This window comes from Phyllostomus hastatus, unplaced genomic scaffold, assembly GCF_019186645.2.
Source record: "Phyllostomus hastatus isolate PE091 unplaced genomic scaffold, TTU_PhHast_1.1 phas_contig_209, whole genome shotgun sequence".
Lineage (NCBI taxonomy): Eukaryota > Metazoa > Chordata > Mammalia > Chiroptera > Phyllostomidae > Phyllostomus > Phyllostomus hastatus.
This window is the reverse complement of record NW_025333735.1, coordinates 11,781,423-11,806,911: the sequence shown is the minus strand read 5'-3', so window position 1 is coordinate 11,806,911 and position 25,489 is coordinate 11,781,423. Positions and strand designations below refer to the sequence as shown.

At 36.8% G+C, this 25,489-nt stretch overlaps 1 protein-coding gene across 1 annotated transcript in view; it reads right to left on the bottom strand.

Annotated features, from left to right (window-relative positions):
* The window catches only part of SLC44A5 (solute carrier family 44 member 5), a 338,085-nt gene that overhangs the window by 67,004 nt on the left and 245,592 nt on the right, over positions 1 to 25,489 (bottom strand). The window contains exons 3-4 of the mRNA XM_045835610.1: positions 23,722 to 23,795; positions 7,226 to 7,310 (exon numbers count right to left, since the gene is read on the bottom strand). Coding sequence (XP_045691566.1) covers positions 7,226 to 7,310; positions 23,722 to 23,795 — 159 coding nt within the window. The remainder of the gene's footprint in view (positions 1 to 7,225; positions 7,311 to 23,721; positions 23,796 to 25,489) is intronic.

Genomic DNA, 25,489 nt, shown 5'->3' with positions numbered 1-25,489 from the left:
GTAGAGAAAATTCACACAAGACCTGGTTCATCTTTCTTTGTAAGATTGGCTTCACTTAGCTGCCAAACTGATGCAAAACCTAAATGAAAGAAGAGCTTTGCTCTCTCCATCTTTTCTGTTTCTCTACCTGAAAAGCTCATACTGGCTAATTGTGCTGCCTTACACAATGTTCAGTCATTTCAAGGCAATGTTTTTAAGTTGAAGTTTTTGTAGCATCCAGAAGGTGGCATCAAAATCAACCAAGCTCTCACTTCTTAATGGAAATCCCAAAGAAAAGGACCATATCCACGTATCATGAATAACTTCCCTGAAACTCAAAAGGCAGAAAAAAAACTACACATCAACAAAGCACCCCATTTTCTCTTGAGGGCTCTGTTTCATCTGTTTTGACATTTTACAAAACTCCCACTGTTTCTAAAATCTCCCAGTGTTTAGTTAGGCATGGGTAAACAAAGCAAAACATGGCCAAACTCTACATCCTCAACATGACGACACCATCTCCAATCATGGGATTTAAGCTCAGTTACAAATGCCTTTTGAGAGTCGTGAGTCAGAGGGTTGCCTTAATTACATCATGGCACTAACAAGTACAAATACTCCAATTGTTATAGTCTCACAACTATTTTCAGGACTAAATCTTTTGGGGTGCCTAAAATTTCTTACACATCATGACAAAATACATTTCATTTTGGAATGGAAACACACCTTCATTTATTTATTTAACATATTTTGCCATGTATGATGAACACTTTTTTGCCCAAATTTTTGAGGGAAAAATAAGGATGTGTATTGTACATGGGCAGTACTAATGTTGTATCTATATAAATGTTTTTAATTTTTTCATTTATGCTTATGTGTTAAAAGTGTAACTCTAGAAAGCAATAATGATATCCATATGCAAAATAGCATCTTGGAATGCAGCAATCTGTTTTGTTTCTAAATATAAATAAATAAATAAATAGTTGGATTAAAAAATTAAAATGAAAGATTTTTTTCCTGGAAGTTTGGGCCAAAATTGTGGGTGCACATTATACATGGCAAAATATAATATTTTTACTTAATGACAGTTTACATTCAAGATCTTTAGGACTAGATTAAACATGTAACATGAAAAATCAAGTTCACTGCAACTCTATCAATGCACAGCCTGCAGAGCACAGGATTTGGGGTTGGCATGTGCTACTTTGGCCACTTAGTAGTCAGTTGAACCTGAACAAGTACCTTAACCTTTCTGAATTTCAGTTTCCTAATTTTCTGAATGAGAATAATAATAATAATATTAATACCCACTTAGCAGTGTTGTTATGAGAATTCAGTTAGGTTTTTACACTGACCTCCTCTGTGGGATCTAATCACTCTCTTATATGCGCTATCCCTTTAGTCTTACTCAGTTAACAATGAACTTGCTGAACAGCTACTACAATGCCAGTGTGGTAGAGGCTGAGGATATAAAGAGCAAAAAAGACAGAGTAAGTCTGTGATCTCAAGAAAGGTTGTCTCTAGTAGGGGGAGATAAACAAGCTAACAAATTTATAATCAGGATGATTCAGGCAGTGGATAAGTACCCAACACAATAAATCAGAGTCTTGTGCCAGAAAGTGACCAGAGAAAGAGATAGTGGGGGGGAGTGAAATGCTTCCAGTGAGACTGTCAGCATTACACTTTATTCTTAAAGTAGCACACGGCACCAAACACACTAGACTGAAATCCATTTCTTTTTTTTATTGTCCCTAATTTAATTTTTCCTATTTTATTGAAATGCAATCGACACATAACATTGCATTAGTTTAAGATGTACGACATGATTTGATACAGATCTACAGTAAAATGATTACCACAATAAGTTTAGTTAACATTTGTCACTTCATATAGCTACAATTTATTACTATGATGAGAACTTTTAACATCCACTCTCTTAGTGACTTTCAAACACACAAAACAGTAGAATTAACTATAGTCACCAAGCTGTACATGACAGCCCCAACACTTATAACTGAAAGACTTTACATTTTGACCACCTAAATCTATTGATCACATGTCTCACCCCTGCATCTGGCAGTCACCAATCTGTTCTCTGTCCCTATGGGTTCAGTTTTTTCAGATCATACATACAAGTGATATAACAGTATTTGTCTTTCTCTGACTAATTTCACTTAGCATAATGCAATCAAGGTCCATCCATGCTGTCACAAATGGAAGGATTTCCTTACTTTTTAAAGTTAAATAACATTCCACTATATATCATATTTTCTTTATCCATTTATCTATTGATGGACACTTAAGCTGTTTCCTGACTACTTTAAAAAATGGTGCAATAAACATGGAGGTGCAGATATCTCTTCAAGATAGTGACTTCAATTTGTTTGGATATAGAGCCACATGTGGAAATACTAGATCATATGTTAGTTCTGTTTTTAATTTTTTAAATATTCTGTATTTGTTTTTAGAGGGGGGAAGGGTGGGAAATAAGAGAAGTAGAGAACAGTGTGCAGTTGCCTCTTGAGCACCTCCTACTGGGGACCTGGCCTATAGCCCAGGCATGTGACCTAACTGGGAATTGATCCAGCAACCCTTTGGTTCATAGGCAGGCACTCGACTTACTGAGCCACACCAGCCAGAACCTGTTTTTAATTTTTGTAGGAACATCGATGTTGTTTCCATAGTGGCTGCACCAATTTACATTACCAGCAACAGTGCACAAGGGTTCTTTTCTGTTCACATCCTTGCCAAAACTTGTCTTTGGTGATAGCTTTTCTAATAAGTGTAAGGTGATACCTTGTTATGGTTTTGATTTCCTTTTCTATGACAATTAGTGATTTTGAGTGCCTCTTCATGCACTTGTTGGTCATCTGTATGTCTTTAAAAACATGTTTATTCAGTTCTACTGACCATTTTTAATTACATTGTTCTGTTTTAATTTTGTTACTGAGTCGTATGAATTTTTGTACATTTTATATTAACTACTCATCACATACATAGTTTGTAAATACTTTCATTCAGTATGTTGCCTTTTAATTTTGTTAATGGTTTCCATGCTGTGCAGAAGCTTTTCAATTTGATGTAGTCCCACTTGTTCATTTTCACTTTGCCTTTGCTTCTGGTGTCAGACCCAGAGCCCACACCAAATGCCAAGGAACTTCATGCCTGTGTTTTCTTCTAGGAGGTTAATGGTTTCAGGTCTTACACAATTGTTCATAGCAGTCTTGTATGATCCTTTGTATTTTCATGATAAGCTATAATGTCTCTTTTCTCTCTCTTTTTTGATAAGTCTAGGTTTGCTTATTTTATTCTTTTCAAAACCCAGCTCGTAGTTTCATTGATCTTTTCCATTTTCTTTTTTTTAAAGATTTTTATTTATTAGCCCTGGCTGGCATAGCTCAGTGGATTGAGCGCGGGCTGGGAACCAAAGTGTCGCAGGTTCGATTCCTAATCAGGGTACATGCCTGGGTTGCAGGCCATGACCCCCAGCAACCGCACATTGATGTTTCTCTCTCTCTCTCTCTCTCTTTCTCTAAAAATAAATAAATAAAAATCTTTTTTTAAAGATTTTATTTATCTAAAAATAAATAAATAAAAATATTTTTATCTAAAAATAAATAAATAAAAATCTTTTTATCTAAAAATAAATAAATAAAAATCTTTTTTTTAAAGATTTTTATTTATTTATTTTTTTAGAGAGGGAAGGGAGGGAGATAGAGAGAGAGAGAGAGAGAGAGAGAAACATCAATGTGCGAAGGGAGGGAGAGAGAGAGAGAGAGAGAGAGAGAGAAACATCAATGTGCGGTTGCTGGGGGTCATGGCCTGCAACCCAGGCATGTACCCTGATTGGGAATCGAACCTGCGACACTTTGGTTCCCAGCCCGCGCTCAATCCACTGAGCTACGCCAGCCAGGGCGATCTTTTCCATTTTCTTTTAGTCTCTACTTCATTTATTTCCACTCTGCTCTTTGCTATTTCCTTTCTTCTAATAACTTCAGGCTTTGTTTGTTCTCATTCTCTAGGTTTTTGAGGTATAAACTTAGGCTGTGTATTTACTATCTTTCTTGTTTCTTGGGATAGGCGTTTATCGCTATGAATTTTTCCTCAGAACTTTTTTGCTATATCCCAGAAGTTTTGGTATGTTGCATTTCCATTTTTTAAAGATTTTATTTATTTATAGAGAGAGAGGAACAAAAGGAGAAAGAAAGGGAGAGAAACATCAATGTGTGGTTGCCTCTCACATGCCCCCACTGGGGACCTGGCCTACAACCCAGGCAATGTGTCCCGACTGGATATTCAAACCAGCAACCCTTGGGTTCATGGGCCTGAGCTCAATCCACTGAGCTACACCAGCCAAGACTACATTTTCAATAAATATATAAAACTCTTTTCAAAATACTCTTTGATTTCCCTTTTGATTTCTTCTTTGACCCATGGGTTGTTCTGTAGCATGCTTTTTAAATCTTCACATATTGGTGAATTTTTAAATTTTTTTCCAGTAATGAATTTCTAGTTTCATACCATTATGGTAAAAAATGATACTTGATATGATTTCAATTTTTCTTGAATGTACTAAAACTTGTTTTGTTGACTAACATGTGACCTACCCTGGAAAATGTTTCGCGTGTGTTTGAGAAGAATGTGTATTCGGCTGCTGTGGGGAGGAACATTGTGTACAGGCCTGTTAAGTATGCCTGTTCTGACAGGTTAAGTCCAGTGTTCTCCTGGTGAGTTTCTGTCTGAATGACTGCTCTATTGGTGTCATATAGAAGACGTTTCTTCACTCTACAAGTCTGTAAATATACCCCTGATTTTCTTCTATTATGTTTTGGTTTTGGTCATATATTTTATATACAAAATCTTCAGTGTCTTAGTTTTCATTGGTTGCAATGTATGTGATAGATATCTAATTTTATTTTATATTCATAAATAGCATTTCAGTTAATTCAATACCATTTATTTAATAATACATATTTTGACTACTGACTTAAAATCCTATCTTTATCACATTTAGAATTTACAATGAGATTTATTTATTTCTTCCCAGTTCTACTACAGTTCCACACTGTTTTGATGATTGAAATTTGATTTTTTATAAATATTTTCCCTTACTATTAAAAACTCAAAGCATAATTTAAAGTAATTTTCCTGTTAAATTAGCTCTAGCTGGTGTAGCTCAGTGGATTGAGCATATACTGTGAACTAAAGGGTCACCAGTTTGATTCCCAGTTGGGGCACATGGCTGGGTCGCAGGCCAGGTCCCCAGCAGGGGCCATGTGAGAGGCACCCACACATTGATGTTTCTCTCCCTCTTTTTCCTTCCCTTCCCCTCTCTCTAAAAATAAATAAAATCTTTAAAAATTTTTTCAAATTAATATACTTTTACTTTAAGAATTAAAACAATTGATAGTTTAAAAGTATATATCTTAATAGCATTGATGGCTCACAAATGACAACAATATATAAATTTATTATATGATAATTGTGGTATCAGAAATCAGGGGGTAGGGAAAAGTATATTAGTTATTAAACTATTCTGAGAAAATTGATTCTGCAACTGAAAAAAATGAAAGTGTTATTTCTACTTTTTTCCATATACACAAATAAATTCCAAATGGATTAAAAATATAACCATCAGAAAGGAAACCATAAAAAAAACCCCAGAAAAATACAGGTGAGTATAGTTTTCAGGATTAAAACAAAGACCAGTATGGTCATAATACAAAATTAAGAAATTATGAAGGAAAACCAACAGAATCAACTCTTGATAGTATAAAAACATTTTTAAGAGTACCTTTATATTCCATTAGATAGGCCTTAATTTACATACTATCATCACATAGTTGTATTACATGTAATGCTTTAATGAACATGTTTGCTTTATGCAAGGATTATCTTTAAGTGATCTTTATGAACTGATGTTATGGTATGTTTGTTGGAAATAAGTGGGTCATTTGCTCATGACTGGAAAACTTATTGTTACAGGGGCCTTTTAAAAAATAACCTATTTTAAAGAACTAGAGACTTAGAGATCTGTATGATTTTCACCAACTGGTGCTTTATTTGTCCTTCAAAATGTAGATTTTGTTGTCAATGTCTAGGATTTTTTAGTTATTGAGGTTAAAATAAAAATTACCACTCCAGGTCAGAATTTAGTCCAGTTGTCTCTAACAAGCAACCAGGACCTTTTGTACAAGACAATCTGTCCACCATAAACTCAGCCTGACCTGATAAGGGTTTCTTCCCCACCCAGATTTTGTTCTCTCTTGATTGTCTGTAAAAATTCTACAGCATGAGTTTTGTTAACCACTTCCTGAATCTATTTTTAAATCAGTGTATCTCAAATAAGAAGCTCCACAGTTATGGGTGGGCATCACAGGCTCCACACCCCAGTGTTCTGAGACTTAGTGGCTGTTGCAGTTAATGGTAGGGGGCTGTTGAGGCTTTGGCATTTACCCACTCAGTGCCAGCATTTACAGAAGCTGAATTGGGTCATTAAGAACCAGATCTAGTAACATCCCCACTACTGACAAAAGAAACAGGTTAGTGAGAAAGAAGGGAAATTGTTCTTAAAATGTAAGGTATATATATATATATTTTTTTTAAGTAAAGAAATAAAAACCTTGTTTCTGTTATGATTACCATTAGAAAGGAATTTGATGGAACTTTTGTCCTTGTTTCAGCTAATGGGCCTGAGGCCACTGTCTGCAGAAGCTGAGTTGCCTTGAAAAGTCTACCACACACTGAAGACTTTCTGGGTGTGCTCCTCACTCTGAAAGGTGCAGTGATTTATCAGAGTGATTTACCTGGGCAAACCCAAGTCTCATGACTGCCATGTCTAGATTTTTAGCAGCTACTCAGACCTCAGCCTTCCAAAGCCATTTCATAAGACATTTTAAAATATGTCTTCTGATAAAATCACTGGTTCTATTCATCTGTTATGTTTTCATTAATCAGTATCTTATGCAATCTAATAAAATGCTGCATGACAATGATATCTTGTCTTATATCATATAGTATGAAATTCTCCAACTGCTTATAAACTGTTTCTAGGAAAAGGAGAGGGAAGGCTTTCCTTAAGAATTTCATTTGTTTTTTAAAATATATTTTATTGATTATGCTATTACAGTTGTCCCATTTTTTTTCTCCCCTTTATTTAAGAAGTCCAGTAAGATTAAGATAAAAGTGGTTTCTAGGTTCTAACTTAAACAGTAAAATCAGACAAAGCAAAGGTGGCCATACTCACTCATTGGGGGTGCCCTTCTGGCCACAAAAGTGGCCCTTGCTATCTGTAGGATACACCACTCTTCTGGGGTCGCCATGTACCCAGGCTGCAGAAACAAGAAGGGACAAAACTCCATCAGCAACAGCTGGCCGAAAGCAGTCTGATTTGAGAAATTAGAATGCACCACTGCAACACACTGACCTCTCCCCTCAGTCATGGAAGATTATTGATTTTCTCCAAAGAGTAATTTCTTAATGAAAAGTACAATAAAATATGGATGAATCAGTCAGAAGGCACATTTCTCTTATTCTCTCAGTGTTTGTCTGGGTTAAAGCCAAAACATGAGGTAATGTACTTAGAAAATGACATTTATTAAAATGTGAATTAGAGGGCATACTACAAAAGCTTGCTTGGCTGGAAGTCATTTTTCCTAGGGCTCAAAACTAAATGACTTCATAGTAGAGCTAATAAATTTACAGTAAATAATATGAAGTAATGCTTTTGGGTTATGCATAAGTTAAATATCCTTAAAAACTCAAAAAAATGAAACTACAATGCCCAATGCAAGTTGACTGTTTTTTAAAAAGATTTTATATGACATTAAAAAAGGTAAGCAGTAATGACTTCAGAGGCAATATAACAATAAATATTTACTGTACATTTTGTCTGATACTTTCAAAGCTTACTAAAAATATCAAATGTCCTCAAACTTCATGAAAACTGAAGACTCAGTTCTATTTTCTCTGAAGACACCAGGCTCATCCTCATACAGACTCATCACTCTAATTTCCAAAAATTATAAACTTGACAGCTAGACTACAGAACTACAGAACATAACATGTATGAACTAAATTGGGGAATACTCCCTAATTCTAACTGAATGCTTCAAACTTCTTCAGTTTGAATAATATAGATTCTAAAAATCTAAGAGCGATATGGCAATCTAATACTTCTGCATGGAAAACATATCTCTTTGTCCTTTGTTCCTTTAACATTTATTCAGCTATCTCCTTACCCACATTTATTGGATTTGACAGTTCATGTTATAATTCAATAACCCTTACATAAATGGACGGTGTGACTTGGAAAGATAAAAATCAATTCTGAATGAGAATTTTAATATAGTAGAGAAATTTTTCTCAATAATTGTTCTCATCCATCCAATCCTTTCCTTTTAGTATCTAAGTACCCAGGAAAGTCCCCTTTATCTAATTCTTTCTTAAATGTCATAGAGGCCAAATTGGTTTCATCTTCTAATACCTTCTTATAAAATCTGACTCATTCAGGCAGCTCTTCACTGCCATAGCTTCCCATTCTTATTTCCCAGAATAAAGAAAGTGGACTATAAATAAGTCATTTAAATGACATCTAAGCATTTAACATCTATGTCTCCAGACACTATTTTATTAAATTCTGTTTGAAATCTTAGTTCATCACATTTTGGCTAAACCAAAGAAGGATATCTAATTTTACCTGACTTTATTTCTTATAACATGTTTAACTTTACCTTGAAATGTTCTATTGCTTATCCACATAATTACTAATTTAGAAATGGGCCTTAAGCATTTGGATTGCTAGGTTTGCTACTTAATATATTTATGACCCTGAACAAGCCACTCAATTGTTTTGAATCCTGGCTTTCTAATTTTTTACTGGAAATTGGGTAAAAGAATACCAAGCCTCAGAAGAATGTTGAGAACATGAAAGAACATAGTGAAAGCAGAATGCCTAACATACAATGTGAACTCGGTAACGTTAGTTCCTGTCTTATCTGGGTTTCACCAAAAAACACTGAAACAAGGATTTTGATGAAGGTAGTTAATTTAGGAAGTGATTCCAGAAAGCGTCAGTGGGAAGGAGGAAAGGGAGCCAGAGAAGGGGCAAAGCCAATGAAGGGCATGCTGATGGGGGAGATACTGCTGTGGGCAGCACTAGCTCCACCCTTCCAGGACCTGCGGAAGAACCAGGTAAAATGTGCTTGTTAGGGGAGAAGGTACAACTGTCTGTGCCACAGGCCAACTCAGAGGGGCTGAGGGCAGGGGGGTGGGGAGGGGGACATCAGTGGCACCTGTTATTGTTTTATTTTCCTTTTGCATCATCAATCCATCAATCAAAGAACTTGACATGACAGGTATGTATCCTGTACTAGAAGTCAATCCCAGAAGAGTTTACCTCAAAGTTCTCAAGAAACACATAGAAAGGAAAGAATAAAGTTTGTAGAAGGCTTAGAGAAGAAGTGGGATCTGAGCAACACTGAAAAAATGCCAAGGATTTAGACAGGCGTCCAGGAGTGGGGAAGAATTATAGATTGAGGAAATAGTACACTAGTAAAAGCTTCAATTTATTTAACTGCCCACAATGTGTCAAGTACCATGCTAAGTGTATTAAATCCATTGTCTCATTGGAGTTTCACAATAACTCTAAAACAGAGTCTTGCAATAACCCTACAAGGTAGATAACTACATTTTATAGGTAAGTGCAGCTCAGACTTTCATTTACTTCTCAAGATCACATAGCTTTTAAGTGGCATGAAGAGAGCTTAAAGTCAGGTGTGTTGCTCTCTAAGGCCGGTGCTTGAACCACTAGACTCCAGTAGCTCTAATGCTGCCCAGTAGCTCTAATGCTGCCCATAAAGGATAAATTAGGAATGAGCTTGTTAACAGTGGGAAACAACAAGGATATCAGCTACATGAGGATCAGCAGTATGTTGGACACATATGCTAGGAAAGGAGACACCACAGGTACTTTAGGAGCCTTTGTCATTTGAAAAGAAGAGCTTCGTACTTAGCTGGAGAGGGAGAGTGACTGGGAGGGATAGGAAGCCTGTGGACAGAGGAAAGGGAGACAAAGAAGTGTCAAGGGAGGAATGATCCTTCTTAATTTTGCAGTTTTGAATTGTGGCAGGTGGCTGTGTTTACTAGCTGCTGCTACACCGCTTCACGCAGCCACTGGCACAGAAGTCATACTGCAGATGGCCTGTGTTTGAGCTGGAACACCAAGTCTCTGATCTGAAAGCTGCATGGGCCAGTTCGGCCACATCCCTCAATCAAGTGTATTCAGTTTGCTATATCTGCTCCACCAAGTCTATATCTCATCCACCTCTTCTGGAGGAATACGGCAGGAGGAAAACAAGATGTGTCGCAAGAGTTATTACGTACATTACTAAACTAAGGGGATTTTCACATGAATCTAGAGGACCTCATACACTTTACTGCCTTTCTTGGAATTTCTCTATTCATAGAACTTCCAGAACAGTGTTGTCTAATAAGGTAGCCACCAGCCACATGTGTCTACTGAGCGCTTATGTGTGGCTTATCTGAACTCAGACCTGCTGTAACTACAAAAATGCACATCAGATTTTAAAGACAGCATGAACAAAAAATGAATGAAAATATCTCAATAATTCTTTATATTTATTGCATTTAAAATGAGAGCTATAGTTAATTAAATAAAATACATTATTAAAGTTAATTTCATATTTTTTAAAAATTTCCTTCAGTAGAGCTATTAGAAAATTTAACTTACATGTATAATGCACATTATGCTTCTCCTGGACAGAGCTGTCCCAGAATATTTCCCCACACATGTCAAGGTCTCTCATATATGGTGATTAATAGTATCATAGCATCACGAGTTTGTATGTCAGCCCTTCTCCAACCCCACCAAGTGCCACAAATATTTTTATAACAAATATTAACAATGCTCCTTTTATAATCTTGAAATAGCATTCACATATACCATAAGTCATCCATATATGTAATTTATTTTTAAAAATCAACAAAATGCCCTAACTATAATGCAAATAAGAAATAAGAAGAGAATAATTTTTAATTAAACATTATGCATATAAATACATCAATGCTCACTTGTGATTAATCTAGAAGACATAGGGAAATAAGTCAGGTGCTTGCACCTATAGATAGAATCACTGAATGTGGCAGCTATAATTGCAGGGGTGCAGGTGTATAGTGTGGGAGACTCAATAATACAAGTGCTGTTGTCAACAATATAATTTTCTAAAATGACACATTTTAATAAATTCTAACAAAATGTACACTCTTTATATTCTTTTGGTATTTATTAGAACTATGCAAAAAGAACATTTCTAATTTCAAAACAGAAGTTCTAGATTCAAATAGTTAAAATCACATCACCTACATGAGTGGAACATGAGATAGTCAAGCAGGAAGTGTGGCAATTCTCGGCTGTGCAGAATGGTCTCAGGGATTGTAGGACATCTACCTTCCCTGCTTCCATCCACTAAGTGCCAGTAGTGCTCCCAAATATTGTGACAATCAAAAAGTCAGCTCAAATTTTCTGAAAGAGCTCCTGGGCAGTATATTGCTTCAGTTGAGAGCCATTGGTTTATTCACACTCTTAAAACTGTCAAAAATATACAGTTTTTTATACAGACAAAATATTATCTTGTCTTTTCTTCCTGATTTTTTTGGAGTATGTGCTAACAGGGAGTTCTTTCTTGTATTTAATCCCATTTAGTATTATTCAGCTTATCACCACCTGTGGTGACTATCAAATATGTCCATAAGTTATTTGATATTTTTCCTTCAAAAGATGGTGCTTAAGTCCCTTTCTTTTGAGTGTGGACTAGACTTAGTGACTTGCTTCTAATGAATAGAATGTGGCAGAAATGACATTGGGTGACTTCTAAGGGTAGGTCATGTACGGTATTGCAGCTTCTTTGTTTTCCCTTTCAGATGACTAGCTCTGGGGGAAGCCACCTGACATGAGACAAGACAGTCCCACGGAAAAGCCCACATGATGGTCAGCAGTCAGTGAGAACTGAAGTTTCCCGCTGACATCGGTGTCAGGGAGCCCTCTTGATTAGAGGCCTTAGGTAAGCCTTTAGTTGGCTGCAGGCCCGGTTTACATCTTACCTGCAAGCTCATGAAGAACTTGGGGCCAGAGCCATCCGGTAGGCTGTTCCCAAGTTCTGAGCACAGACACTGATGTAAAAAGTTTATTTCACAATGCCAAATTTAGGAGTAATCTGTTATGGAACAATAGACAATCAACCTATAGTTTTTAAAAAATATTTTATATATTAGAGGGAAGCAGTTAAATCATCTCTTTTCAGTATAAATATTCATAAAATTTATTCTTTTTTTTACAGGAATGTACTGTATTTATTGATACCGTAAGTTTACGCCACCTGTTTACAAGCTGGATGGTCTGTCAGTGCATTGATCAGTATTATCTTACATGACACAAAACACTGTAGATTTGTAAAAAGTATTCATAATATTTAAATCCTCTCTTTCTCTTCACTTTATGTTTTTAACTTATAGCTACAATTATAAAATTTTAGTAATTTTTGTTTCTTCACTGTATAATTTAATATGTATTGCCCTTGACTTGATTTAAAACATTCCTTAGGGCCTAAGCAATTATAGAGTATCTGATACCTATACACCTTAATTCTTAAAAGAAAGTTAACATTAAAGCATTATCTTAAAGTGCCAGTCTAGAATATGGTCAAGTTCCTAGTCATTCACACTGAATTGTTAATCATCATCTTTCTATTCATTGCCATTCACTCACTAGGCCTTACCTATGACAGATACATAAAGACTCTGAGGATATAGAGATGACCACATTAGTATTTAGTGTAATAACTATTCCATAGTTAACACATTCTCCTTAAGGGAGCTATATTATCATGCTGATTGGTCAGCGCAGAGGGAAATGGTTTCTGAAGAATGATAATGAATTCTCTCAAGCTTAACCAAGCCATGACCTCAATTTTAGCTGCTTTTTAAGTTATAGTCTCTCTATAAAACAAATGAAAGCAGTCTCTGCCACCTTGGATGTAGCAGTTTATCTAACAAAAAGTTGACCCTTCCCAATAGACAGAAAACACCCGCGGACATTTATTTCATCTGGCAGGGAGAGTACTGCATCCTTACTATCTTCCCTCAACTTTGTATGACCTCCTAGCTCTGCCACAATTTAGTCTGTAGAGTTTAGTAATACCCTTACTCTACTCCACAGGATACCACACCAATTCTTTACATCGATGGCAACACGCCAATAAGATCTGGAGACTACTGGGTAGCATGTAATCTTCATACCTTAGGCAAACAATGTATCTTAATGGATGACAAATGAACCTCATGAAAATATGATGGTCCTTCAAGAAAGACCTGAGGAGGCCAGTGGTGGTATCTCCTCCAAAGTAAACAGTAAGCTTCTGCACCTTTATTTGCTGCTATTAAGAAAGAGGCACAACACATATTGCATGCCAGATTTGAGCAGGACCCAGAGAAATAAAACGCTTTTCAGATAATATTGTACAAGCAGTTCTGCCACCAGGTCTATATGGCAGAATGGACTCAATGGTGCTTAAAATATCTATCAGAGAGCAGAATGCTGTATGGGGCCTGTGGTAAATGCCTATTACAGAATCACAGTTGGAGGTCCCTGGGATTTTGGAGAAAATCCATGTTCTTTCAGCAAATAACTGTTCTTTTGAGAAGAAGCTCCTGGACCCTGAATGATCACCCAATGACATAAGAAGCCCATCATGAACTGAATGTTATCTGATCCATCAGTCCTAAAGTTGGTGGTGCCCGGCAGCACACCATTATTGAGCCCATGTGGTATATTCATTCAGTGCTTGTGAAGATCGAAAAGGCACCAGAAATTTTCCCTAGAATGTTGCTCACAATAACAGCATGTTGATTCCTGAGGCACTGCTTTAGCACATCCCTATAGCTCACGGGAAGGTCCCAGATTTATCGGTGGCTAAGGAGGATCTGTTGGCACCAATTGGGGGTCATTTTTCTAGTTACTTACTTTGACTGGAAGAAGAGATAAACTAAATCACTTATCTATTCATTGACAGAGGCCACTTGTTGGACTACATTATCATAGACCAGAAAAGAAAATTATTAAATAATGAATGGCAAGAAAGTTTGCTAAATAACTAGAAGGACCAACCTCAAAATGACCCCAGAATATGAAGATACTGATGTCTCATGTGGCTGCTCAGTAAAGACCCTTCTATAGAGGCATCTTTTAGTCATCAGATGAAAATGTATATGTTCAATAATTTTATGAAAAAGTAATCGCAACCGCAGGGATGAGATTATGACTGGATTTTGGTGACATGGACTTTTACTCACAAAGGCTGACCTGGCTCCTAATAATGCTTACATGACAAATGGGCAGAAGTGGAGGGCCAACACTGACCCCAACCCCCCCAGAAGCAGCCAGCTTTGTGGGACAGTAGAATCCCACATGAAGATCTAGTTAAAGCACTACTTAGGCAGCAATACCTTGCAAGGACAGGTCATTATTGTCTGGAATACAGCAAGGTCCTGGTAGGAAATAGACGGTGTTTGTTCATGCATGATGATTAGAGAGAGTTTTATTAAGAGATATTTACAAAGATATAGGTAGAGTTTTGGGGACAAGGAGAAGAGTTGGTGCAGAGGCTAGCAACAACAGGGAGCCATTTTCAGGCCTGAAGGGGTGAGGGAGGAGGGAGGTGTCTGTATCCAGGGAGACGGGCCAAGTGGAAAGAGCTGACTGACAGGACTTGGAGCCTTAGTAGAAGGGTGCACCAACAAGAGTCAGATGAATAAACTCCACAGACTCATTCTCTTACCCTTCACTTATTGTTGATGTTTCTCATGGACCAAAACAAATTAGAAACCACAGGACAAGAGAACCTGTTGATGTAATCCTTATAAATTATGTGCCAGTTTCTCAGGGGACAGAGCAGGGTAAAGAGAGGGTAGAGAGAGATGGGGGAGGCAATGAAAATGCTCAGCCGATAGTCTGAACAAGGGACCAACTTATTCAGGGGTAGAACTTTAAATATATTCAGCAAGACATATGGGACTTTATTAAAAACAATAAACAAACAAAAAATAACTAGAGATATAAGATTTTCAGATTCTTTTTTTGTCATAATTTACTGTCACATGGGATAGCCAAAAAAAGGAGCAGAACAATATACGTGCTAAATTTTGGAGTCTGTGAAATAGACGGGGTCAGAGTAGAAGACAAAATATGGGACAATGTATATTTTAAAAACAGATTTATAAAAAAATAGACATAGAATTAAAAGAAATTGAGCTAATAATCAAATAAACTAAAACACTAAATTAGGCTTTTTACATTTTTGTTGTTTTAATACAATACTGATTCTATGCTGATTATTTTAATATACTTCCTTTCTTAAAGATTTTATTTATGTATTTTGAGATAGAGGGGAAGGGAGGGAGGAAGAGAGAGAGGGAATCATCAATGTGTGGTTGCCTCTAGTGCACCACCTACTGGGAACCTGCCCTGCAACCCAGGCATGTGCCCTGACTGGGAATTGAACCGGTGATGCTTTGCTTCGAAGGACCACACTCAATCCACTGTGCTATATCAACCAGGGCTAATTACTTTAATATACTTCTTATTCCAGTTATTCTAATTTGATATTGGTCTACCTCTATTAACAACCTGTTCGAGGTTTTGATTCACATTAGAAGATAGTATTTTTAGGATAAAGAGGTATTTGGAAATAATGATGACAGAAATGTATTCATTCTTTTCTTCATTCATTCTACAAATATTATTTATTACAATCCTGACAAGCACTACAAAGGAGCAGTACATGGGACAAAAAGGCAAATGACCAAATGTGGGAGGTCAGGCATGATGTCCCTGAAGAAGTAATGCAGGAGCAAGGGCCTGAAAAATAAATGGAGGCACAAATAGGCTTCCATCAGAAGGACCCTTGGACAAAGACCTTGTGAGGGGTGGGGGGTGATGGGTGCTGGGGATGGAAAGGGAACCCGTGTGGTGCATGCGCAGGCTGCAGTATGGTTCCAGATGCAGATGGAGAGGCAGTATCTTAGGTATTTTCTATAGTGAACTACATACATGAAGACTGTTTTAGCATAATGTTGTTACCAGTGCCAGCTATGCAATCCACGGAAAAGGTTTTGTTCAGGTTGGTCCTTCTCTGTCTATTCAAATTTTCCTTGAAAAACTCAAGGTCATCCACATCCAATGTCACTCATCTTAGTGTTTATTTGCTTAATTGTAGCTCTGGAATTGGCAACACTCCCTTGCTTTAAATGAAAAAAGAGCTCTCATCATTCCTAAAAATGGATGTAGTTTATTATATCTGAAAATGCTACACATAGTGTTCATTAGTAATATCTACTAATAAACACACCCTTTTAAGAAAATGATCCATAAAATCCTTTGAGATCTTCCTGGACAAGAAAATCCCAAAGGAGTTACTATCTGTCATCATTTTATGTATTCTATAATACAAACACTAACTGAAGGAAACACTGAACCTAGTAGGTGTGAATTATCAGGACGTTCTCTTCTCTTTAGTGGGTACATAATACAGGCTCATTATGCAAACAATTACTGAATGCAAATGACACACAGACACACATAGAGGCAAAACTACAGCTATCAGACTGTTTCTGATTTTTGCTTGCAGAAGAACACCTGCTTCTCACTTCCACCCCTAGTGCCATTTTTGAGTCTTGCTGCTTTAAGCCACATCTGTGTGGAACTGGGGGTGGAGGGAGTGGAAGGAGGGAGAGAAAAACATTAGCCCCAAATCAGGGGGTTCTGGCCTGTGCTCTCTCAGTGACTTTCATTACTTAAAGAGTCCCCGTTCACCTTCTTTAGTAAACAGAGGCAGGCTGCACAGTGGTTAAGAGCATGGGCTCTAGAGTTAAACTGCCTGGGTTACTGGCAAATAAAACCAAACTGAGAAAGTCACACAGCAGTCAGTACCAATGAGGACTGATCATCTTATCCCTTGAATTTTCTCACTGTTTTAGAAATAACTTTAAGGGAACACTTTAGGTGAAGCATATGTGTGTGTGTAAGAACGAAAGAAAGAAAGAAGAAATGATTTGTAAAACATCCCTATTTGGGTAATCATAGCATATAAGCAAAGATTGGGGAGAGATGGGTAAAAACTTCACTCAGGCAAATTTTCCTTTCACTCATATCGAGGAAATGTGCATCACTGAAGTACCAGGAGCAAGTGCCATTATCTAGTATTATCTCTCATTTTCAAACACTTGCTGAGCATGTTCCTGTCATGCTCTGGGGCTGAGTCAGAAGTTGCAGCCATTAAAGGGCCCTCTGTCAAGGAGAAAACGTGATTAGACCAACTGCTTGCACTGACACTTAAAAATTAACTGCAAATCTGTTTGGGGCAGCTAAGGCATTCCCTAAACACTTGCTGGTTGAGAATGTTGGCTTTCAAATCATTATTTTGTATCCCTTAAAGGTACACTTTAACTGTTTTAATACGTGAGGAACAGGCCTGCCAAATTGTGCTTATGGCTTTTTAACACACGCAATTTACAAATGCAATGAAGCGGATAATAGGACACACGATAGCGAATTTGAAAATCTGTGTTGATGACCCTGCTGCTGTAGAAGCATTTTTGGAAGCAGCACTCTACCCAGTTGCCTGGATAAGAAAAATGTTGTTTATCACTTCACAGGTGGCCTCTGCCACCCAATGGTGAGGTTAGGGTCATGTCCTTGAGCACATCCGTCTCTCTCATGCTAGCAATATTCCACTTGAAATCATCTGGAATGCATGTATTCAGCAAAATACAACTAACAGTAAAAGTCTCACTCAGCACTGAAAGAAATCTGTTCAAGCTACAGTCAAAATGAAGTGCTTCCTTTTTACAACGAAGACTTCCAAACCCAAAAGAAGGGTAAATATGTAGTTTAATTTGTAAACAATTATATATTTTTTAAGAAGGCAAAAGGACATTTAATACTGGCTCCATTATCTACAAATACAATAAATTTTTTCAAGACTAGAACAATTTAAAAAATGGTGAAACCAAAGTTCTTTAAATTTCTTACTTTTTTATTGGGAGAAATTATTTACTTTGCTAAGACAATGTTTCCAAGCTGGAATCTAATAGGTTGGCTCATGTTACAGTTCCTAAGCAGACTAGAATTGTGCGCCCTGACTGGTATGGCTTGGTGGGATGGACATTGTCCTGCAGGGCCTGGGGTCACCAGTTTGATTCCTGGTCAAGGCACATGCCTAGGTTTCCAGCCAAGACAGCTGATATTTCTCTCCCATGTTGATATTTCTGTTTTAAAAAACATTGCTTTTTTTCTTTTTTAAAAAAATATTTTATTTATTTATTTTTAGAAAGGGGAAGGGAGGAAGAAAGAGAGAGAAAGAAACATCAATGTGTGGTTGTCTCTTGTGCACCCCCTACTGGGGGCCTGGCTTACAACCCAGGCATGTGCCCTGACTGGGAATCGAACCAGTGGCCCTTTGGTTTGCAGGCCAGCACTTAATCCACTGAGCCACACCAGTCAGGGCCGATGTTTCTCTCCCTCTCTTCCTCCCTTACTTCCTCAATCTCTAAAAAAATAAATAAAATCTTAAAAATAAATAAATAAAAGCATAGTATGTGACTTCCTGCCATAGTCACTCTCCATCACCAGCTTTCCCTTAGAGTTACATTTAGAATCATAACACCAAGCTCACCAACTACAACAACAGGATGCTTGGTGAAGCATAAATTAATTTTTAAAATTATATTCATTTGTTTTTTAGAGAAACTGTTAACTGCTTCTCTGTATACACAGAATTAAAAAGTCATCTTGGAATTATCTGTGTTCTTCAAAAGATCGCCTTTATGAAAGTATGGTTTCTCCCATTCTCATATCCCTTGGGATGGGGAAAACCAATTTGCTCTGAGAAGGAAAGGATAAGATCCCTAACTTTTCTCTCTGAGATTTTAATTTAGGACAGAACAGACTCACCCCAACTAGATCTGTTGGCCAAATGAAATATAAAAACCCAAAAGGGAAGGTGCCTTGAAAGCAGAAACTGGGCTGGGACCTTGGCTTCACATCAGGGCCTGAGAGTAGGGGCTGCCTACCCACACTAGTCGTGCTTTGGGGAGCGCTCACCAAGCTTAGTGTAAAGAAGTAAAAAGTTACAGTCTTGGATCCTAGTGTAGAAACCACTGCAGTGGTGGAATGATCCTGGTGAGCAATCAACTGAGAAATGATACCAGTTACATCAACTAAAGTGTCAGAGCACCAGCAGACTATAAGGTCTCTCTCCCCACCTAGAACTGGAAATAAGACTGTTCTTTCCTTGGTGTTTTGGGGCAACTTACATCAGGGGAGAGAATGAAAGGCTGAGTTTCATTAAGCAATAAGTGGAAAAGTATACATTTGACTGTAGTATTACCCCAAAACAATGAACATAGATTTTAATACCAGAAAGGATAGGGTCAAGTTTGACCACATTTAATTATCATTTTAACTATTTTCTTTATTCTTCCTCATTTCTTGAAGTATTTAAGACTGAATTATATATCTAAACTTACTTCTTTCTGTACTTGGTACTTTCAGTCATACTATTTCCAGGTGACCACAATAGCCATTCTTTAATTCTTCGAACTGATCTACAAATTACCTGCATGTCAAGGACCTTTACTGGTCTGCTTTGTTTTGGCTCATTTCTCTTTTGTAGAAGCAATCTCAAGCCTCACCAAATTCAAGGGGAAGCGGCATAGACCCAACTTCTCAAAGGAAGGAATGGGAGAGAATTCGCAGCCATGTGTCAATGTTAGCAGAGCCCAGCCCCTGACAAGAACATGTTTACATTCCCTTCGCAATCCGATACAAATGCTGACCCTCTCCCAAGATTCTTGGGAGGCTCGGGCTCAAGATCTGGGTCTCATCACCTCACCTAAGTCAGGTCTGGATACAGGTGAAACCCTTCCAAGTCAGTTCCTCTCTTAAAAATGATCTTATTAGCTAGATCACTGAATTCATTAGGTACATTTCTTATTTCCCACATTACCATTGGCAACAGTGTGCCAAACATTTTAGGAATATGTAGCAAGATGCCCTTCCCTCTTGCTTCCATTTCCATTTTCTTCCCTTTCCTTTAAATTCTCTCAGCAGTCTCCTTACAACCCAATGGGCTTCCAAACCTGGCTTCAAAACCATGCCCATGTTTAAGTTTTGTTAAACCAGGAACTAAATTTTTTTCTGCTTATCTATTGTTGCCGCACACCAACCACCCTGCCCCGCCCCCCACCCTGCTGCCACCAGTCTACTGGCTTGATACGACAATTCTATTTTGCTCATGATTTTGGGAGTTGGACATTTGGGGAAGCCTCAGGTGGGTCCCTTGGGATCTCTCATTCAGTCAGATGTTCACTGTGGCTTCGATCATTTCAAAACCCTACAGGGCTGATAGTGATTATCCCTGGGAGCTCAGAGGAGTCTGTTGAACAAGACCCCTACGCACGGCTTCTTTGTGTGGCTTGTGCTTCTCATAGTATGATGACAGAGTTCTAATGTAGTTTGCATTGATTTGCTTTTTTGTTAACTTCCTAGTGTCTCAACTAATAGTGATGATTACTCCTAAGGAGAATTAAAAAACAAAAACAAACTTCGAACCTGAACTCCAAGTGCTTCCTAAGTAAATACAACAAGGAAATAACTCACTCAACAGGAAATCCATTTGAAAAGAAAAAAGAATTATTGCATGTTAAAATTGTGCTATTATTGTATACATAATGTTAGCACAAGGATAGCAAGGAACAATTTGCATAAGAAATACTCCTATTCTTTTTTTCTAGTTAGCGAATAATTGAATAGCAACCATCAGTGAAGTAGGACAAAAAAGGGCTATTATTATAAATGTTTGTTAGATCTTTCAAGGAGATTTGATTACCTTCTACCCACAATCCACTTCACCCACTTGAATAGAGGTTCTGCTTTTCATCAGTCAAATGTCAAGTGCCTTTGCTGCGTGCTAGCTAGCCACACTCCACATGAAGGGCAAAAATCAGTTTTCCTCAGCAGAATTTGTGAGAAACATAGCTGGTTTAAGGTAAAACACAGATGAAAGATAAGCCTAAGAAGGTCCTGATCTAACAAAATAGCTAAAGATGCCAAACAACTTATACCACCAGTGAAACTGACTTAGCATCATCCTTCCTCAGGTAAAGGTATACATTCCTTCACGTTAAAAAATTCTTTAGGGAGAAAATGCAGACAACTGTAATTGAACAACAATAAAGTAATTTATTTTAAAAAAGAATCCTAAAATAAATTCTTTATAATCCTGGTGACCTCTGGCAATTGCTTTCCTTCACTCTTCTTTTAGTCCAACATTGGACATAGCCACAGAGTTAAATTCATCTTATAAACAGTCTTGTAAAGCTATTTGCATTTCAGGTAAACAAAGTATATATATTTAGTAAACTTGGTGAGCCACTCATTTTAATCAGTGGCTTCAGGATTAATTTGGGGGAATCACTAAATTAATTCAATATGGAACACAGCTTTGCTTTCAGGAACACTTATCTTCTAATTTCCTTGTGTGAATTAAGGCATTTACAGACTGAATCTGGAGACATTAAAGGGAAAGGGGCATTTCTTATCTTGTTGCAGAGGAGGTAATGGTAGTACTCCCAGCCCTTTCCTCCCCTGTCTCCACAGGACAGAGAGCGGCAGTGGCTTTCCTGGCTCCTGCAAGGACAGAAGGAATTTCTCTGTGGATTAGAGCAGACTGGCTCTGAGATGGAGAGGAGACACTTATTTGATTATGCCATAAAGCCTCCTAATGAAAAGATTCTGGGCACAGTATGAGATCCTTGTGAAGTTCCTGTATGCATTCAAACTGTAATACCCAAAATTATGGGTTGCCATAGAAATAATAAAGTAAATTACATTTAAAGGCAATTTATTAAAATTCAGAACTACACACTAGCAAAGGTAGTACTGTCTAGTACTATTATGCAGCATTATTGGAGTAGCTGAATATTATTTCATTTACTTCTCACAATAGCTCTGCAAAGTAGGTAGTGTTTCTATATTTCACAGATAAGAAATCTGAGGTGAAGAAACTAGCCCAAGTCTGCCAACTAATCTGAGGAGACCCGACATCTGCCTGACTCCATATCTTCTTTTTCTCATGCAACAAATTTCAATTCTATGGCAAAAAGTAAAAACAAACAAAAAAATTTACATTGACAAGAAAGATGTGTCCCAAAGTTAGAGAAGCTAAAATTCCATTAGTTGCATAATAGGAAATTTCATTTTATTATAACATTCAATTTATGGAGGGTGTATTATGTTAAAACTACATTGCTGTTTAGACATTAAAATAGTTTAAAGAAATACCAAAGGAATCTTCTAAAGGCCTTAGAGTACATTAGTTTTGTGATTTATGTTCCTTTAGTCTTCTCTCCCTCCTTATCTTCCTGCCGTGCTTTTTTAATTTTCCAATTCAGAGTAGTTTTTGCATTGTATTACTGAGATGATCTTCTGGAAATTACTTTCAATTGCTATTCTCAAAGAATTTCTCTTATTGGAAATAGGACTGAAAAAGCAGGGAAGACTATTTTCCATTGTTCCCTAGGTAGGCACAGCCTTCTTTCTGCTAATACATTTTATCCACATTAAGTCCAGGCATTAGCTATTGGTATTAGAAGCTATTATCTGACTTTTATAGCTCCCGCCCTAATAATAATATATTCAAGTTTCCTAGGTCAACATCCAAAGGAAAGGACTTAGAGTCTCTGGGGGAAAATGTAATAAATTCATATGCAATTGCAAAAAACTTTTTATAGAAAATATTCATACAGTTCCTTTGGTAATTTTTTTAAAAATCCAAACAAAGAATGTCTGTAATTTTTCCTTTTTATTTTCACTTTCATGGAAAAATCTTTAACCTAACAATGAACAACAGGGTATCTTTTTCTGATAGGCAAAGACAATAGGACTTCTTACCTGTCAATACATTATCTGATGAAATCCTTTTTTTCTTTCTGCTTTTTTATTCTGCTACATGACCTTTAGATTTATTTCATCATGTCACAAAATAGTTCTCTTTGAAAGAAGACTGAAATTACATTAAACATCTTTATCAATATTTCTTTACATCTCAGACTCTCCTTTCTATTACTGTTATCATAACACAGCCCTCCCTCCACATCCACGGGGGACTGCTTGCAGGACCTCCATGCATGAGAAAATCCATGGATGCTATAAAATGGGGTATTACTTGCATATAACCTATGCATATTCTCTCATAGTCTGGTAGAACTCTTAATAACTTCTTCTTTTAAATTTTCCTACAAAAAGTTACCTATCTATTACCTCAAATGATCTAGGTCCTAGTTCTTATTAGTAAATAGTAACATGAACATAATTACCTGCTTAATAGAATTTCAAAAGTAAAAATTTAAAAGAAACCATAGCTTTTCTTTCATCCTTTATCATTGTATTTACTTAACTAAGTTGGGCTTTCCTTGTAAAAACTATTTTGTGATTCTTTTTCATTGCATCTGCTACCCAGTGAGTCCTGATGAGCTACATTCTCTCCAGAAAAGATAACAGTCAAAAATAAGATGGCTTTGGGAAGAAAATGATTAATGTTAAAAATGTGACATTGACTTAGTTATTCCATTGGCAAATGTTAAAAATCTTCTGTACTTGTATTTACTCACCTATCAGTCCTAAAAGAATGTAGCCAATGATGAACAGTATGAAGATTATGCAGCACAGAACATCTGTACAACCCCTAAAGACAAAGACAGAACAAAGAATTAAAAGGGGTGCATGATGAATTCTTGTTTACGGCACAAAATATAATATTATGCCATTTTATATCCACAAATTCTGAAAGGTAGATCACATGTATTTTTGCAAGCAAAGACTCCACAGCAATTAAGGGGTCATAATTTCATGACTAAAGAAGCTCCCCCAGAATTGTTAGTATTTGTTCTTTCTTGGTTTTTCTTTGTAAAAATGTTTTTAAAGATAAGATATACCAATATCAAGCAATGATCTTTTATCGGAAACTGAGATTTAAACTATTTGATTTTATGATTTTCCTCTTCATGCCTCCCATGTATGTGTGTATATGTACATGGTATGTATATTTTAAAAATCAGCTCTTTTCTATTCCTCCCTGTCTCTATTTTTTCCTACATACACACTTAAGGACACTATTGTTAAATGAAGGACTAACTACATAAACTTTCTATGGGAAGTAGAGCTGCAACTATTTTATGACTCAAAACTAATTTTCATAGCTATACTATAAGGTAGATATTATCAAATTAGGTTTAGAGAAAATTTGGCTTATAGACATTCAGTGATCTGCCAGGATCCAGCAGGGATACTTGAGGTTTTCAACTAAAGTATTTCCTATCCCCAAATTATAGCTTGTTCAGCTTCTAAGTGGTCTGGAAAGTAAAAGCTATATCCTGAAAGTAAGAAACAATGCAACAATTCTGTATTTGAAACTTAATGAAGAATCTACTAATAAAGAAAGTCAATGAATTTGACAGGATTAAAAACTGCACATGAGAATTTTCATGGCAAAAACTCTCTTCAGGACAATGGACTTGCCCTACTAATTTAGCACAAGAAGGTTGAAGTTACACATTGTTTTTAGCAATGTAGTAGTAATACTAATAAATAATAATTGTACAGTAACAGACACAGTGATGTCTCACATTGATAAAGCCCTATTATACCTTTATTGCTTTCACTGTAAATTTTCTAAGAATACCATTAGGTTGTTCGTGGTAGTACAGTGAGTTAACTTACCTAAGGTCGGAGAGGTAGTTACAGAGGCAGGCAACTATCTAGGTCTCCAATGCTAAACCTTTTTCATTTAGTTGTTATGATTAACATTTTTTGTAAAGATTCAAATTAGCCATAGCTGGAAGTCCACACATATCCCTACTACCCCAAAATAGGAAATGCAGAGAAAGGTATTTATGGCCAATGCATACACAAACTATCATTTGTTTAAATCCAGTTTTGACCCAGGAATTTGGGTTGGAATTTCTTAAAAATTTTAAGAAGAATAATAAAATGAGAAGAAAATGGAGCTCCAGTTATGGGGTTTTTTGTTTGTTTGTTTTTGTTTATTTTTGTTAACTGTTGAAAGCAAAAATCTGCGTGGGGATGACAAAGGTATCTCTGGTTCACGTGCGTTCTGACACATGCTAATCAAGATCAGGTTCTTGTTCTGCTCTGTTAGAACAGTTGTTAAATAGCTCAATACCTAATAAGAAATGCCTGCAGGTGAGGAGCTAAAAGAGAGAAAACTAGAACACGAGAGTGCTTTAATTAGAAGTCTGCATGTTGTCAAGTCCTTGCTTGTGATCATAACGACCAGGAAGAGGGAGAGACGATGAGACCAGACGCACAGGCCAGGTTATATATACACATGTTTATAGTTGTATACTTACATTATATATA